This window comes from Paroedura picta, chromosome 7 (genome assembly GCF_049243985.1).
Source record: "Paroedura picta isolate Pp20150507F chromosome 7, Ppicta_v3.0, whole genome shotgun sequence".
NCBI classification, from domain to species: Eukaryota; Metazoa; Chordata; class Lepidosauria; order Squamata; family Gekkonidae; genus Paroedura; species Paroedura picta.
In genome coordinates, this window is record NC_135375.1 from 79,759,596 (window position 1) to 79,777,043 (window position 17,448).

Below are 17,448 nucleotides of genomic sequence, written 5' to 3' on the forward strand. Positions count from 1 at the left end.
AGTCACTATGGCTAGTAACCATTGATAGACCTATCCTCTATGAATGTTTCTAATTCCTTTTTAAAGCCATCTATGCTCTTGGCCATAGAAAAGATATGATAATAGTCCTTTATTCATTTGGTTGCCTTCATCTGCATGTTTTTCCATTCTGCAATATCCTTTTAGATACATGAGCACAATTATAAAAAGTGATGATCTTCCCATTAAGAAGTTTCTGTTTTCTATTAAGTAAACTGCACCACCAAAGCAGAGAGAATAGCATGCAGGATAGCCTGACACTCACAGTGAAGTCATTGCCTAGTGATTGTGCAGTGTGGGTTCTGCATTTCTGGTGCTGATACTAGAATTTTTATTTCTTCAGTTGTATCAATGTGTCATGGATTTGCTCTCTACAAATACTGTTTCACATAGCCTATTATGGAGAGGCTGCAATTTATATAGCATTACTTCTCTTCCACCTCAGCAGTTTGGTTAGCTGTGCCTCAGGGATAGAAAAAATAAGTATAATTGCCTCAAATTATGGAAGAGGGTGGGATAAGGTATACCATGGTCCACTCATCAATCACTGGACAATTTCCGGGGGTTCATCTAGTGACTGCTATTACTGGGATTCTTGCAGATGGCCTATATTGATCTTGATCTGGTCCAGGAAGGCACTTCTCAAGTTTTCAGTGCAGTTTGAATACGGAAGATGGATGATTAATACCTTAACTGAGTCCCTCTCACAGAACAAATTGCTCAGGATAGAGGATGGTGGATAGCTGGAAAAGATGCAGAAAAGGACAACCAAAAATAGCCAATAAGTTTCCTGTGAAACATTTTTAGTTTAGGAAAAAAATGCAGCTAGAGGGAAATAAGATACAGGTTTATACAATTAAGTGCCCAGAGAGTAAACAGAGATAAACTTCCCTTTCTTATAAAGAGATCAGGGACAGCCACCAAATTATTAGGAGCAAGTTAAGGACAGGCAAAAGATAGTACCTCATCAAAAAAAATACAGTCAATGTATACCACCCAGAGCTTGCTGACAGGGAACAGTGGATAACCACCACTATCCTTTTGTATACCACTGCCACAAACAATGCAATGTCATGAAGAATCGATCTAGTTTTCAACTGACTTAGTTGGGTTGGTTTCAGTGGCTCACAGGGGAGTAATTTTGTGTAGGTAACAGCTACTAGCTTAGATGGCTTTATATACATTATTGGAATATAAGTCTATCTATAGTAGATAGCCATGATAATGTGAGTTTCCATGTTCAAATGCAATAATCTCCAGATACTAGTTGATATGGGCCTCATGCCCTGCCTGTGGGCCTTTTCTGGCTGCGGCTAGCAGCAGAATATTAAATTGAGCAGAGACTTGGCCCATCCTGCAGAGATCTCCTGATGTTCTCAGGAAAAGCCAGGTTTAAGGATTTGTAGGACGTGTAGCACCAGAGCCAGTTTAAGGCCCTAGCAGAATACAATTGTAGTGGGAGCAGTCTGGCTGGGGGTGGAAGAGCCCCCATAGTAGAAAGGGAAGTCACTCTGAACATCTTTAAAGAGGGAAAAGCAGGGAGGAGAGAGGCTATGGTCCTATTCCATGGGGGGGAAGCACCTTGTGGAGTCCCTGGAAGTATGGGACCCATAGCATGTGCAACATGTGCTACATGTACAGCAGGCATAGTTACTAGCACCTTTCCCCAGAACACCGAGCTACAGTGATCCATGCAACAGTCACCTCCAGAATTTTGCTCTATGCGGGCCTGCCCTTGATCCTGACCCAGAAATTACAGATGGTACAGAATGAGTCTGCTAGGGTCCTCACTGGAATGTCTTGGAGGGTCCATATCCAGCCTGTGCTGAGGCAGATGCATTGGTTGCCAGCTGTGGCCCAAATTAGGTTCAAGGTCTTGGTGTTGACATTTAAGGTAATTCAATGTCTGAGACCCACATATCTGAGGGACTCTTTTTGACCTTTTGTCTCTAGCAGAGCTTTGTGCGACTTACTGGTCGTTCCTGGCCCCAGGGATGCTCGCCTGGCCTCAACCTTTTCGGTTCTGGCCCTACCTGGTGGAATGAGCTCCCAGAGGAGCTAGGGGCCCTTGGAGAGCTTTCTGCTTTCCACAGGGCCTGTAAAACAGATGTCTTTCACCAGGTTTGTTGACATTGTTTGTTGTTGGGGCTACTACTAGAGCAGATGGTACAGGTCCCCCTTGATATCTTGGCACCTGAACACTTTGGTGCAGCTTGGTCTCTCTCCATACCATCCTCGTAAGGTCCTACCTGTTTAAGGAAGGTTTTTGCCATCTGTTGGGTTTTCCTGTAATTGTAGTTAATTGGGATTTTAATGTGTATTTTATTGGGTTTTATTGTCTGGCTTGTTTGTTGTGACCCACAGCAAGCCGGTTTCCAAGACCGGTGGGCTATAAATTCAATAAACAAACAAACGAATAAACTGGTCCTGCCCATGAGGTAAAGGCACCTTGTGGGTCCCCTGAAATGTGGGGACCAGCTCTGGGAAATGCTGATTCATGTTCACAACATTCTTAGATTTTACAGAAACAGAAGCTTGATGAAAATACAGGTGTACAACCAAAAATATTCATAATGTCTTCATTATGAACATTACTTTCTAACAGTGTCGCATTCTAGCATGATCAGATTTCCTTTGTTTATACCTTCTTTCTCCAGAACAAACTGAACTTTATAAGTAAGCTAGGTACAAGTTTTCTTTCAGATTTGACTCTGTGTATAATTCCCCACATTTTCACACAAATCCACTAATAATATTCTGCTCCTCAAGTTACATATGCACAAAATAAAAGAACTGAAATAAGAGGCATGCTTGCCTCGGTCACTTACCATATCCTTTCATTTGCCCAGCAACACAATCTACAGCCAACTGCTAACCAAACCAGCATGTGGAACGGCTTTTAACAGCTGTTCCAGTTTGCCTTGATGATTATTCTCCTTTAACTGAGATAATATTCACTACAGCGTTGCTGTATATATAAAATGCCTTTTAGATGTTGTAACAGGAGTCTGGTAGACACTTTGAAATGGGGTCATCCCACAGCAGTATTGAACCATCACATGGACAAGAAAAGTATATGTTCTGACCGTTACCGCTGATCCCAGAGATTGGGTGTTTATCCCTGCCCACAATACAGAGGGCCTTTAAAAGTCACAGCAACACTGAAAAGTAAACTTAAGGAAAAGACACTTCTAAACAGCACTTCTACTCCACTGAGCAAAAAGGCCCACAGGTTTTTTTCATGGGGGGGGGGAGGTGGCACTTTAAAAGCTAACACTTTTTTTCCACAGGTCAGTAACCACTTTATCAGAGGCAGAGGGTTGTGATCTGTGGAAGTCACGAGAAACAAGAATCTCTGGCAGGTTTTGTGGGTTTTTTGGTAGCTGAAATGGGATCATTCCAAGGGATAATTAAAGACTAAGAGCACATTGGCCTGTTCCTGCAACACTTGCTCTCTGCAACAAGCCTTAGACTTCAAAAGCTCGCATCTTGATTTCAGTATGTATTTGAAAACAAATGTGGGCTGTTTTTTTAAAAAGTTTTGTGTAGAAATCCAGTCTGCTCATCATGATGCTAGCCATTTTATTCACCTTTTAAACAACATTATTCAGACCCCAGGAATTTACACTTTAATGCATAAGCACACATGGCATCATTTAAGAAAGAAATGTACATCTGTGAGTGCAAGGCACAAGCCTGAATCTAAAGCATATGTGGGGGCAGATATTGGGGGGGGGGTCAACAACAATCTCTATGTTGGAATAAAATGATAGATTTAGGCAACTCTAGCTCCTTTAAATCCTTAAAAGCAAATTAATAACTTTTCGGGAAACTGCCCTTTACCACAGTTTTTATACAGTTTTATATAATAAGGTTTTATATAAGCTGAGGGAGAGAGGATTTGAAATAATGTTGGAAGGAGAAAAGGCAAAGGAAAGATTATTAGAAAAACTACCACTTGATTCTCTCTTCAAACTTGTACCCTGATCCCAAAATTATTCATTTGGAATTAAATTCAATGGAATTTGCCTCCACATTTTCTCAACAGTGGAACATGTTAGCTGGAACTCTTCCAGAACTTAAAACAGGCCAATGATACCTGAACTATAAATCCAACATAAAACACGGAAGGTTTTTTGGTCATGAACTCTTGATACCCTCTCTTTTGATACCTCCAGCTAACACATGCTCTCCCCATTTTTCTTTTAAGTTTTCCCCCTTTAAAAAATACAGTTAGTGAGCACACTAGCATTTGGATCCTCTCTTCTAGGTCTCTAGAAGTTAACAGAGCAATCCTAAACAGAACTGCACTCTTCTAAGCCCATCAGCTTTAATGGATTTAGAAGAGTGTAACTCAGGATTGTAACTCTACTCAGGATTGTACTGTGTATCTCTGAACAAGAAGCAGAAACAGTGTATATGTGCGAATTGGGGTTGCCAGGCAGAATTACAACTGATCTCCAGGTGACAGAGATCAATTAGCCAGGAGAGAATGGTAGCTTCAGATGGTGAGTTGTAGGGTGCTATATCCTGCTGAGGTGCCACCCTTCCCCAAACTCCCTACTTTTTCAGGAATTTCCCAACTTAGAACTGACAACTCTAGCTGTGAATACACTCTTAGACCGTTCATGCACTGGGAACTTCACTGCCCCAGCTCCCGCGCAGGAGCACAAATCGGGGGCGGATGAGGTGAACCGGGCCAAATGCTCCCCTGTGTGGGTGCAGGAAGAGGTGGGGCAACCTGCCACGACTAAAACTCCAGCACGCAGCCCAACATGAAACCTCCAGTGCATAAACGGTCTTATAGAGCAAAATGCCAGCATATAGCTTCTTCCAGCCAACCAAATTGCCTAACTGACCACAATACTTTCTTTTTTTTAAAATCCCTTAAGAGTATCTCAGATATGCTTCAATAAAATCAGAGTCCAGTAGCACCTTTAAGACCAACAAAGATTTATTCAAGGCTTGCACTCGATAGCTCACGCCTTGAATAAATCTTTGTTGGCCTTAAAGGTGCTACCGGACTCTGATTTGATTGTGCCGCTTCAGACCAACCCGGCTAACCATTTGAATCAGATATGCTTCATCACAGTGCAGAGTTCAGCGTACTTCTCACATCATTAGAGCTGCGACTCAAACACATTCAGCAACTTTTATTCACAGACCTTCCAGCCAAAGCCAGCATATAGCCAGCATAGAACAGCCTTCAGTCATTGATGCTGTGAATGCAGGGGTGCCTCAGGCAGTGATGCTTGATGGCAGAAGAAGGCATTACACATGCACATGAGCGTCCCTCCCCTGTTTTTAACTGGAAGTGTTTTAGGGCTCACGTTCACTACAGTATCTCTAGAATACCAATCTTCATGTTTGTATCGATTTCCCCCCACCCTGAAGTGACAGGAAGCAAATATATACATTTTCATATACATCCTCACCTCAAGAAACCAGAAAAGCTGACAATTAATAAAGGAAAGTAATGATGTTTCATTAAAGTTTCTAAGGGCCAAATCAGATGAGACTCGAAAGATATCTATATAGCAATGATCTGTGTGTCGGATCTTCCACAGATTTTAAAAAGATAATTAGCAGCCCCAGGCAGCGGCTTTGAAGACCAGGAAGGGTTGCTGGGCGAGAGGCTGTTTAAACCTTTCCTCCCATGCCTGTTCCATGATTTAAAGCTTCTATTCACTCTGGCAGCAGCAGGGATGAGGATACACATCCAAACACTGAACTTATCTTTTCACGTGCACAGGATGAACTACAACTTTTGGATAGAAACAGGTGAGTGGTTGGGTTGGTCTGAAGGCAGACCAAAGTTAGAGTCCAGTGGCACCTCTAAGACCAGCAGTATATAAGCTTTTGTGAGCAGGCACACATCATCAGACATCTCGAAGTGGTTTTTCTCAAGCCTTACGTATAGATAGAGAGAGGGTGAGGTGGAGGTTAGTTGCCAGAAAGGGTAAGTCAGAGTCAAGAGGCATAAGTAACTGGGCAATACGTATAGCTGAGACTGGATGAAAGCAGTTGATAAGACCTGTGAATGCAGCAAATTAGTATACAAATGCAAGAGTTTCAAAAACCTTTATCCAGCCAGCAGCCCTTCACCAGTGCAACTACCACAAAAAATCTGATACACATCCTGTTTGCCACTAGTTGGTTTTTGTAGTCTATGGCTGTCTCAAACAAACCAGAGTTTGCATATGATGAGCATGGATCTGCTTAAACTTGACAGGTTTCCACATTTCTTTCTCTTACTTTTCTTATCCCCTCAAACAGTATTTATGCCAACAAAGATACTCTGACTCAGTATACTGAGAATAAAGACAGAAGACTACCTTCAGTACGACTGTGATTTCTGAATGTGGGTAGCATATCAAGCCACAGCTTGCATTTTCTGCATGAAGGTCTTACTTTGGAAGAAAGGTAAATAAAGAGTTGTCCAGTCAGGAGGCAGAGTACAGCTGAGGGCAGCAACAACAATATAGTTGTGACTTTACACAATATAGTTGCAATTTTGAAATAATGAGTCTTGGGGCAAGTTTGCCCAAAAGATGTGTGTGTGTGTGTGGGGGGGGGGGGAATCAGATGTCCTCCACTCCACCCCACCCTGTAACCAGGATTCTTAATCATTATTAAACCATAGTTGATCTACATGAATCACCCAAGGACAATGAGGAGATGGGAAAGGGTTTGTGAGTCTAACAATTAACCATAAAATGCCTGTCAGAACAAACTACATTTTGTCTTTGACATTTAAATTAATCTAGGCCAGCCAGATGCATAATCACTCCTGCATTCAGTTGCTAACAGGTTCCTGTAACATTTGAAGGAGAACTAATAGCTGTTTCTACAACTAGGACATCACCCTGAGCAAGTACCACTTCTAATGGTTAAAGAATTGCCATCAGCTAAACGTACAATATCTAAAGTAGCTCTGATTTATATAATTTAAACAGAAAAAGTAATATTGGCAACTACAGAGTGATAAATACTAATATGATTTGCTTATTCAACTTTAAATACTCTCCTTAGTAAAAAGGCAGGAAATATGGAAAACCTGCTGATTTGCAAGTTAGATAATTTACAGATTAGAAAATCATGCTTATTGCCTAAATTAGGGTTGCAGTTTACAAATCAGCTTAAGAACAGACTGCAAAGCATTTTTAAAAGACTTTTAAGAACAGGGATGGAATTGTTTTCAGAATCCTTGACTACAGTGAAATTATAACATAAGACAGAGGATATGTTAAATTCTAGTAGCATGAAGACAATACCCGGGTATAATTTTTATTAACAATGCACAACCCAAACTGGAGCTGGTAAAGAAACTGTACATATTATTTTATTAAAATTATTAAAAATCCTGAAAATTATACATAGTCTAGAAAGGTAAACTTGAAAACCTGTAGAGTCCTTATTAGTCATACAAATGGAACAATACTACATTTACTCTCTTATTGTGTTTCTTTGTTGAACTACATTTGATTTCATAGTACTCACCAGGACTTTTAGGACTAGAAAATGTAGGTGCTTAGAACAGTCGTACTGAGACCCCCAGGTGCCTATGATTCCCACCCAATCCCTACCATGCTATGAAAACATATAAGAAAAACGTGGACAGCTATACCTCTTCATGTTACTTAAGATGCCCAGTACTTACAGGAACACACCTCCACCATCTCTCCACCCAAATACACACCACTTATGCAAGCCAACTTACATGGTAAAACAGAGACAAAAAGACATGCCTATTGGCCCTGGAGTCAAGAGTGTAAACAAATTCATACCCTAGGCCACTTCCTACCTGAAGAATGTAGCCCCGAACATAGTCCCGAAGTGTCCAGCCCAAGCCGTGCAGAATGTGCAGCACTTCTTCCTGCTTCAATACACTGAAGAGACGATCTAGCAATATCTTCAGTCTCACTGGCACAGCCTGGGTACCATAGAGCATCAGGCTGCTGATATCAAACACTACATTTGATTGTACAATCTCCACTTGAGTTGGATGATACAGATGCTGGGTGCTAAGTTTGTCCAAAGCTGAGAGAGAAAACAAGAAGCATAAAATACACTGAGTCTACAAACATATTCCTATACAAACACACTGTTTAAGTTGATTTAAAAAAAAACAAAACAAGGGCAAGTTAGATAACAGACAAAACAAATAAAGTGTATTATAAGCACTGAGAACAAGGTTACAATTCTAATTGATTAACATTCTTTCCGGACCCTTTTTATAACTGATTGTATTAAACTGGAACACAATGCCATTTGTTTGAAAAAGCTGCTAGATGTTCTCTGGGTTTAAACTAATTTTATAACCGAACACCTCTATCATTACAAGAGGACAATACAGGGAAACATTTCTACACCAATGTTCCAAGTCCAGTAGCACCTTAAAGTCTAACAGCATGTTCAGGGTATAAGCTTTCATGTTAATGCCCATACAGCAGCAACATTCACTGAGAAATTGCTAAGGGTAATAAGAATTATTACTGTGAAGAAAAACAACAACACAATTTCAGCTTTAACATATCCTACTGAAATAACAGCCTTTGAATTCATGCATGTAAACTTGTTATTATGCACACAGCAGTGCAATAACCACTGCCTAGTCAAGTTCTTCTGCTTTCCCATTTTCTTCCCGCAACTCGAAAACTGCCACAGCTATCTTTCATGCTCCTTTTCCAGTCGTCATGATTTGAACACGCTCTCTAAATAGCAGATTTTGCACAAGATGTCACTTCCACTTGGGTGCATATTTATCTGTTTTGTCAACTAGGCACATAATGTAGAGACACACCTCTCAGGAATTTGCTACCAGTGGGCATGCAGTAAAAGCAGGAATGGGTGCATTTATCACTCATTAACTACTCGGAGGATCTAGGAATTTACTTATATACAAGTGTCACACACACAACCCTCAAGAGCACTACTGAGCCATTTTACTTTGGAATTCTGTGATCGAATGAAGCGGGGATTGTTAATGCTTTGTTGCACTTAACACAATGAACTTCCATTATGGTATCGAGGTTGCATGTGTGTATATATATATACACATACATAATTTTGTCAGTCTTTAAAATAATGTTGTAGGGGGTCCTCTCCTCTCCCTCCTCTTGTACTTTGGTATCTTCTTTGCTTGTGGTCACTGGAGAGTTCATGTACTCTTGATAAATTGCTTTCCTACATCCGCAGCATAAATGCCCTTATCGTTTCCCTGCTGGCTTCATTCAGCACACTTGCCCCAAGGGATATTTTGTCAAAGAGTTCTGGTTTCCTCATACTTCATTCCTTGCTACTGATTTGTCTGATCTTTCCTATTCTAGCAGTTTAGTCAACGTTGAATAAATAGGCTTTTAAAAATTAATTTAAAAGTTCAGAGAAGATAAGGGATTGGCAAGCTTGGGGATTGAAGTCCTCTGCCTGTCTGCAGAGCATTCACACTACAGAAATATTAAATGCAATATTCTGCCAAATAGACTCAATATTAATTATTTTATTTATTTAAATGTACAAGTCAGACTCAGTTGCTAATGTGTTAAAATCACAGAATACATAGCATTTATATATGGATCCTTATTAACTCTGCATATTCCTAAATCTTTGAGCACTAGATGCCTAAATAAATTTTAAAAAACATCCACATTGTATGCTCAAGAGTTTGGTTAGGAGATTTGTGTGGGCAGTTGGGCCTCTTCCTCCTCTCACTGTGAGGACATATGCTTCCTTTCCTTTATCTTTGGTGAATTCTTCCTTCCTTCCTTCCTTCATTCCATGGTTTGCTGTGACCATGGTGTAACATGACATCTTCACTGAACATAACTACGGTTAACAGCACATTCTCCTGCAGATGGTATTTCAGGTTGTTTTCAAACCTGCATTAAAAGGGTTCGTGCCAATGTAGAAAGTGCTACACCCCAGTTAAAGCAAGCCACAGAAGGAGGAAGGAATCCACAGGGCAGAGAGAACTGGGGAATAGTTGCTTATCTGTTTGCAAATCCTCCAAATGGACTGTCATTCTGAACCAGATCATGATGATGTTTGGGCTCAAGTACTAAGAAAATTCCCTGAACGCTCCTTTACATTGTTTGTCTAATATTACTCAGCATATATTTAACCAAGAGGCTGTTCCTGAAAGACTATTGAGGAATTCTAGAAGGAGGTGAAGTTTTGTCAGAGATGAGTAGTTCGAAGCACTACAAACTTTTAAATCTATTCACGTTTGGAATCAAGGTCTACACAATTTACTTTCTCAACCAATTTCACTCCTTGCTCTTATCAAGCTTCAGTTTGATATTTTCTGTTCTACTCACAAACTACTTGTCCTTCCATCACTTCCCTGGCCATTTTAACTCCCCCACTGCATCAGTGATCTCAAAGGGGTGCATGCTTGGTGTGGCCTTCCTTTTCCTTGCTATTGGTCTTAAGTTACAAAGGGCAGCCAGGGGTATTTGTGTGATACTTCAGGACTGCTCAGGAGGTTATTGGCAGAAGCTTCACCTTCACAACTACTAACAGTACCACTGTAAGCAGAGTTACTTTAGGCACACTGGGCTTATAAGAACAAAATTCCAGTTAGAATGATATTACTTATCCCGAAATTTTGTAAGTTATTAGTAAATGCAGCAAACTCTTTGAAAGTTGAAAATGTGTTGTAAAGGTAGTAACACTTGTTGAATCTATCCATTATATTTTATTTTCCACAAAATGTTATTGATTTGTTCTTGGGGAGGGAAGGAAAACTAATACACAATGTACAATGGTCTATCAGAACACTGTACAAATTCCATAATTTTCAAGTTTGAAAATGCAGATACACAAGACCGAAATAGAGACCAAGGTTTGTTTGAGATAGTTTTCTGGGAAGATGCCAAAAGTGGTGTCAGATTTTCCTTCGGAAATGTTTCAGAGCCCATTTTAATGTTTCAGCCAGGTGTACCCAAGAGACCTTCTGAATCTTTCACACAGGATGCGCAAGCCTTGTCTTGAGTGCTTTAGAGTCTCTAATAATTTAAGAGTACTATTTGTAAAAGTGAAGTAGTATTCTTGTTTCATTTGACCTCTGAATTTCTTGAACAGAACATGGCATTCTCAACTGTTGTTATGCATTATGTTCTGTTTCCTGCTTACCTACCTGTGCCTTCTAGCAGATAGCATTTCTGGTTCTTATCACCATGCATACTTCCTTTTCTGCCATCTAGATACAATTTGCCAGAAAACTGCCACATTCTGCATAAATTAAACTGCAAGATTTCCATCCAGATCCAAATCCCATTCAATGTTAAGTATGCTTAGAAGAAAACACTAGACCTGTCAAAATGTCATGTCCAGTGACAGTCTTTATTTCCATATTTTGTACAGCAAAATTTATACTATCGCACTAAATATTTTTTTAGAACAATATTTGTATTTTTGGCCCTACATATAAATAACTATGGACACTTCAGGATTGTTTTATTACTGAGAGTGGAATTGTGTTGATAAATGCCAATCTACATTTTTCCAGATTTTTAAAAAAGAAAACTTAATTCATGACTAATAGCAGTATCAAGGGCAGGTTAAAAAACACAACTTGTCGTGGTCCACAAAAGTAGAATGCTCTATAGTATGGTCTCTGTGTCATGATTTTCAGATATACAAATGGAAACTAGTATTTTTATAAGCAAGATGAAGCTGAATCTAATGTATAATCAATTACTAAATTTCAAGTCTCTAGATGAATTAAATGACTGTAATGTGTGTCACTATGGGTTGAATGCTAATCACAAAAATAATGTCCTGTACTCAGGCTTTCCTGTATGCCCTCCCCACTGCAGCTGCCTTCAGCCACAGAAAGCTACTCCAACTCAACAAGAATGCAGGATGCGGTGCAAAGAACTGGGAAAGGGGAATGGGAAAATATTTGGGACCATTTGCTATATGAATGGAAGTACCTTCCCTTGCATGAGGAAACTTTTAGATCCAAGCAAAAAGTGAACAGCAGTTCACAATTAAACCAAACACCTTAATAGCTGCATTAGCTTATCAAGCTGTAAAATACTAATTCTTTCATTTAAAAAAGAGAGTTGTGGAAAGTTGCTGTTAGAACTAACAAATGGAAGGAGACTTCACTAGTAGACCTTGAATTAGATGATTCATGCAATAAAGGAGCCCTTTGGAGATGAATTCGTGAACAGAATAATCTGCAATGTAAGTTTGGTATCCTATGCCAAAGCTAACTTGGCAGCACAGACTCCTAACCTATATTATAGCACATCAATTTTAGCATCACATTTCTTTTTCAACTAACCCCCCCCCCCAAAAAAAAAACAGAGTTGCTTTTCAATATATGTTTTATTGGGGGGTTGAGACCCTGTACAATTCTAAGAAAATTAAATACCTGCAGGGCATTAAAATAACAGTAAGCCATTTATTCAATTTATCAAGTGCCAGAAAGTGGAAAACTATATTCTTATTCCATCCAATACTTAGGCAGTTAGTCTTAGATGTAGCAAGACCTCCTACTGACACAAAACCATTGCCATAGCTATATTCACTGTGGGAGTTCAGTATGCCATGAAACTCTGCATTGGATAAATATATGTTTATACATGTACGAACTAGACAAGCATGTAGGAAAATTGTGATTCTAGACCAGTCTTTCTCATGAAACCCTGGAGTTTATTGATGGTGATCAATGGAAGGGTTTCCTGGATGGGCAGAAGCTAATTAATTATATATTTTAAGTCTGTTAAACATTTATCAGGTGATATGATCATATGTAGTCATGTCAACCTACCCCCTCCCAAGATGACCAGTGATGGGCCTGGAGGGGGTGGGAAGGGGAGGGGCCCTGGATGGGCATGTACATAGCTATGTTTCCCAACCATATTCTACATGATTGTGCCACTTCTGGGGTTTCTTGAAGCCTGAAGAATGTTTCAGTGGTTTCTCAATGGTAAAAAGGTTGAGAAAGGCAGTTCTCAACAGTCCCATGGTCTCCTGATCAAACAGAAACCTAATAAGCAATGTACCACTGACCAAAGTGATATAGATAAGAATGATCAGTCCCCAACATTCCATTTTTCTGAAGGTGGCTAAATGTTCATGAAGGGGCAAGAACGTACTCATCAGCAGCACCTATTTGATTGGCCAGCTCTTTCAACAAATGCTCTTTCTCACACACATACCGGATGACAGTGGGATATGGGTGAGATGAAAACCATGCACAAGTCCTTCATCTTCTTAGAACAAGAATTAAATTACAATTCACATGTTATACCTGCTGTTAAAGGACTGCTGAAAATTGCTGGAGTGGTCATTTGGGGGAGTTGTTTTATACTGTACTGTCTATGTCTAGATGTCCATGAGATATTTTAAAGGCTTGGTTTTTATACCCTGATTTTCTCTACCCTAAGGAGCATCAAAGTAGTTTACAACTGCCTCACCTTCTTCTCATCACAACAGAACATTGTGAGTTAAGTGAGGCTGAGAGAGTTCTGAGAGAACGTGATTGGCCCAAGGTCACCCATCAGGCTTCATATGGAGGAGTGGGGAATCAAATCTGGTTCTCCAGATTTGATTCTGCTGTTTCTTAATCAAAACACCACACCATGCTGTCAACAAATACTGTCAAAATACAACACTGAAGTTGTGTGCTGGCTTTACATAGTTTTAACTCTGGATGTAATGTAGCTTTAAAAATTACTGAAAATGTTGTTCCCTTTCCCATGAGTGCTCTTACACTTTCTCATGCTGAATTCTCAAACAGTGCTTCTGTACAGTTCATGTGGATTCGGAGTGGGGTGGGGTATTGTTTCATTCCATCAACCATCTTAAGAACCCTTCAAGAATTACAAGTCATATCTATCTGGTGAGGGTTAATGTGTTGTTATCTGGAGAAGGATATAAATGTACTTAGAAGCAGGGAATTATCCCCACTTGCCCTTTAGGTCAAATAGTAAAGAATGGGAGTTCAAATGTTTTAGATGAATATCCTGAAAGAGTCAGAGCAGCAAATATGAAACGGCATCCTCTGAGTATTTCAATTTTCCCTCTCTCCTCTACTCCAATTTAAAACTTGTGGAAGGCAAGGAAAAGTTGGTTTTTCATTTATTAAAAACATTCAAGGTGGAAGACAGAATTTTCAGATGCAGAAACAACAGCAGGCTGTTTTAGTCCACTTGCGGGATCACATTTTAAAATAAACTAGATTAACCTCTTCCAAGTTCATTCGGGTTCCAAGAGAAGGGTAAACTTCTGAGCTAATATGGACATGTTCACTTAGCAAAAGCATTTCTATAACTTTTTAAAAATTAAAAGTACATTAATAATGTGAGCTTCAACACAGCAAAACTGACAAATAGCTGTCTTTGTGTGTCGTGCTACAGCCATTTGTTTTAATTGTGTTGTTAAAAAAACCCTCACCACCCAATTGAACTTACATGGAATAAAAGCTTGTTTTTTTTTAAAGTCAACCAAATCATAATTAATTTCCTCCTCTATGATCTAATTCCAAGGGAGGAAATTTAGATTGCTACTAGATTTATGTAGCCAAAAGCAGAACCACAGTTTGTTCACATATGATGCTTGCTGTCTGAATTTTTTTTCATCCTTCTACAAAACTTTGAACCTCATCCAGCTTTGACACACTGCCTCTTCAGTTAATAACTATCAAGTTTCCCCTTGTCTCCTGTCTACTTTTCTTTGAGGCAATTGCGCACTCAGCACCCCGAGATAATAACACACATCTATAAGATAAAAGCAATGGCATTAATGTAATTGTCTGCCTCTTTCTCTTTAGCCTAATCTTTTTTTCTTTTCAGTTTTGACTGCCTGTGTGACACCTGTTTTTGTCTCCTCTGATCCTACGACAGGTTTTCCGCTGACAAGGTTTTTGCCTGACAGAGATTCTGCCAGACAAGAACATAATAAAATATGAAGAAGTGCTTGTCAGAGTTTCTGCCAATGTTCGCATGAAATAACCAAAAAAGAAAAAAAAATCCTTTTTTTTAAGAGGCCTTGTGATGGTCGCTTTTGGCCTGTCGGGAAAACAGCATCCTTCGCCAATTCCTCGAAGCTAAACAGGTGTTTTCTTTTATGTTTCCACACCTTTCTTTTCTTTTTTAATGGACTGTAGAAAACATAAGGATTAAAACATATCTTGTCCTTAAATTCTGCTTGCAAAACAAGCAGAAGAAACATATTTAAACATTATGTAAAAAAACAAAAATGTAAAAAATAACTTTTTTGCTTGAAAAATTAGGTACCCCCCTCCTCTTTCTATGTTGAAATCTAGATAGTATACCATACTACATATCAACGGTGGCCAAATTGTGGCTCAGTTTGGCTACCTCTGTTATATATAATATCTACTACTACACTAAAACAACAGTGTATTTTCCTAGGCTTGCCAAACTCCATGTGAGATCTGGAGATCTGGAATTCCAACTAATCTTCAGCATACAGAGATAAGTTCCCCTCAAGAAATGGGTCCTTGGAAGTGTGGACTATATGACATTCTACTCAGCTATGATTCCTCCCCATCCCAAATCCTGCCCTCCTGAGGTTTCATCCCCAAATCTCCAGGAATTTCCCATCCTAGAGCTGGCAAGTCTACTTTCTTGATATTTTTATGCAGTAACACACAAGCAACAATGGTACTTAAGAGCAAGTGACCTTTTTCATAGGCAACAGCCATTAACTGGATTAAAATGTGTGTCCCTTTGCATGTATATGTGGTTACAAACACTCAAACATACACATATATACCGTAAGGTTGCCAACAATCTAGAGGAGAAAAATATCCTATCTTAGTAGTTGAAAGTTAATAGAATTTTATCTGCCAGGTGATATAAATGGAACTCCATGCCATTAAAAACTTTGTTTGTCCCTTTCTGGACATTAGGCCTCCATTAATCGAACAGGATTTTTTCCCCCTTCAGGTTGCAGGCACTAGCTATTGATGTCACTCATATGATTTAGAATTCACGACTTGATGCTAGTGTAGAACCTTCAGGTTTACACAATCAGATTAACCTTGGGTAAGAGCTAATGCCGTGCAGTTGATATTCTCAAACCGATTCCACATGGAGGCGTAAAAAGCAAGCGGCCTCCTGCTTGCAAACATGGGACTGGAAAACACACATTTTCAGCCCTCCACACAGGAGACCTCTTCCGCATTTTCCTCTACCTTGTTGAGGCTGTTTGCTTCCTGACAAGGCGGCAAAGGAAAAGCAAGTCAAACATCTCCCCCTGCTTCTTGGCTTGTCAAATACGGCAAGCCATCAATCACAGCACAACCCCAAGAGAAGGTGGTGGTGGTTTTGAAAAATTGTGATTGAGGTTGTCCCATTGACATGCCAGGGAAAGGAAACAGTTCCGGGAACATTTCATGCTTCTTTTTTTCCCAATGCAGTTCTGAAGCTGCAGTAAAAGCGATGGAGGGAGGAGCCTTTTTCTTTTGAGGCAGGGAGGCACTTGGCAAGGGATTTGGGCAGGGAAGAGAAAGGTGAGTGGGGCTTGTGCTGCCACTGACTGATGTGCTCCTGAGGAAGCAGAGGCACTTTGACCGAAGCCTGGCCAGCGGGTTCCACTGCTGTGAGAAAGTTCCCGTGCAAAGCATGGCCAGCATTTGCAACCTCCAGAGTGGAACCAGCATGTCATGAGGTGCAGAAGGACCAAGCAGGCGGCAGGGGCAGCACTGCGCTACACTCTCAGGGCAGAGCAGTGGGAGCCCCTTGGGCCAGACAGGGAAGCCTGTGATTGTTGTTTGAAAAACCTGGGCAGAGAGTGTATCGGGAGGCTGGTGGGGCCACTGACAGTAAGTGGCTTCTTCTGCAGGGCTCCCTTCTCTTAGGAGACTTCGCTCGCTGGACAGCAGCCCACCATCTGTGCTTGGGGCAGCACCTGGCTCACTCCTTTGTTTGGCTTTGCTCTCTCAGTTCCAGCTTCCTCCCCGCATTCCAGTCTCTTCCTCTGGTCCTCCCAGCCACCCAGGGAGTGAGGGAGCCCCTAGAGCATGAGCAGAGTGTGCAACTGTGCCCCACTGCTACCAGCCCTATTGACCTTGGGGATGTTCATGGCCAGGCCCCAGGATTCTGCCAGCCAAGCCCAACCCGTGAGACTTCTCCCTTTTAGGAACTTCAACACAACAGTTTTCTTGGGGACTTAAACTTCCATCCCCATCCAAATAATTATTTTTTTAAAAAAAATGAACTTCTGCATTGCTATGTGGTGTTGTTTTGGGCTCTATTTATGTCTGGGAAGAATTGTAAGAAGCTGGTAATTGTAACTGGATCCCAAAGAGTGATTTTGTATAAACAGTGGGTTTAAAAACAATGAGCACAGATGCCTAGCTGATTGAGAGGGATTCAGACAATGTTATGTGGAGGGGGCTCTAAAACCCACCAGCAACTGGAGACGGTCCAGGGGCAGATTCCTCGCGTG

At 40.4% G+C, this 17,448-nt stretch overlaps 1 protein-coding gene across 9 annotated transcripts in view; it reads right to left on the reverse strand.

Annotated features, from left to right (window-relative positions):
- Positions 1-17,448, reverse strand: part of BNC2 (basonuclin zinc finger protein 2) — a 450,738-nt gene that overhangs the window by 121,124 nt on the left and 312,166 nt on the right. For all 9 annotated transcript variants that reach the window (XR_013232606.1, XM_077345139.1, XM_077345135.1 and 6 more), the window contains one exon: positions 7,823-8,058. Coding sequence is in view for 8 of the 9 variants with exons in the window: in XM_077345139.1 (XP_077201254.1) it covers positions 7,823-8,058 (236 nt within the window). In the remaining variant the exon portion in view is untranslated. The remainder of the gene's footprint in view (positions 1-7,822; positions 8,059-17,448) is intronic.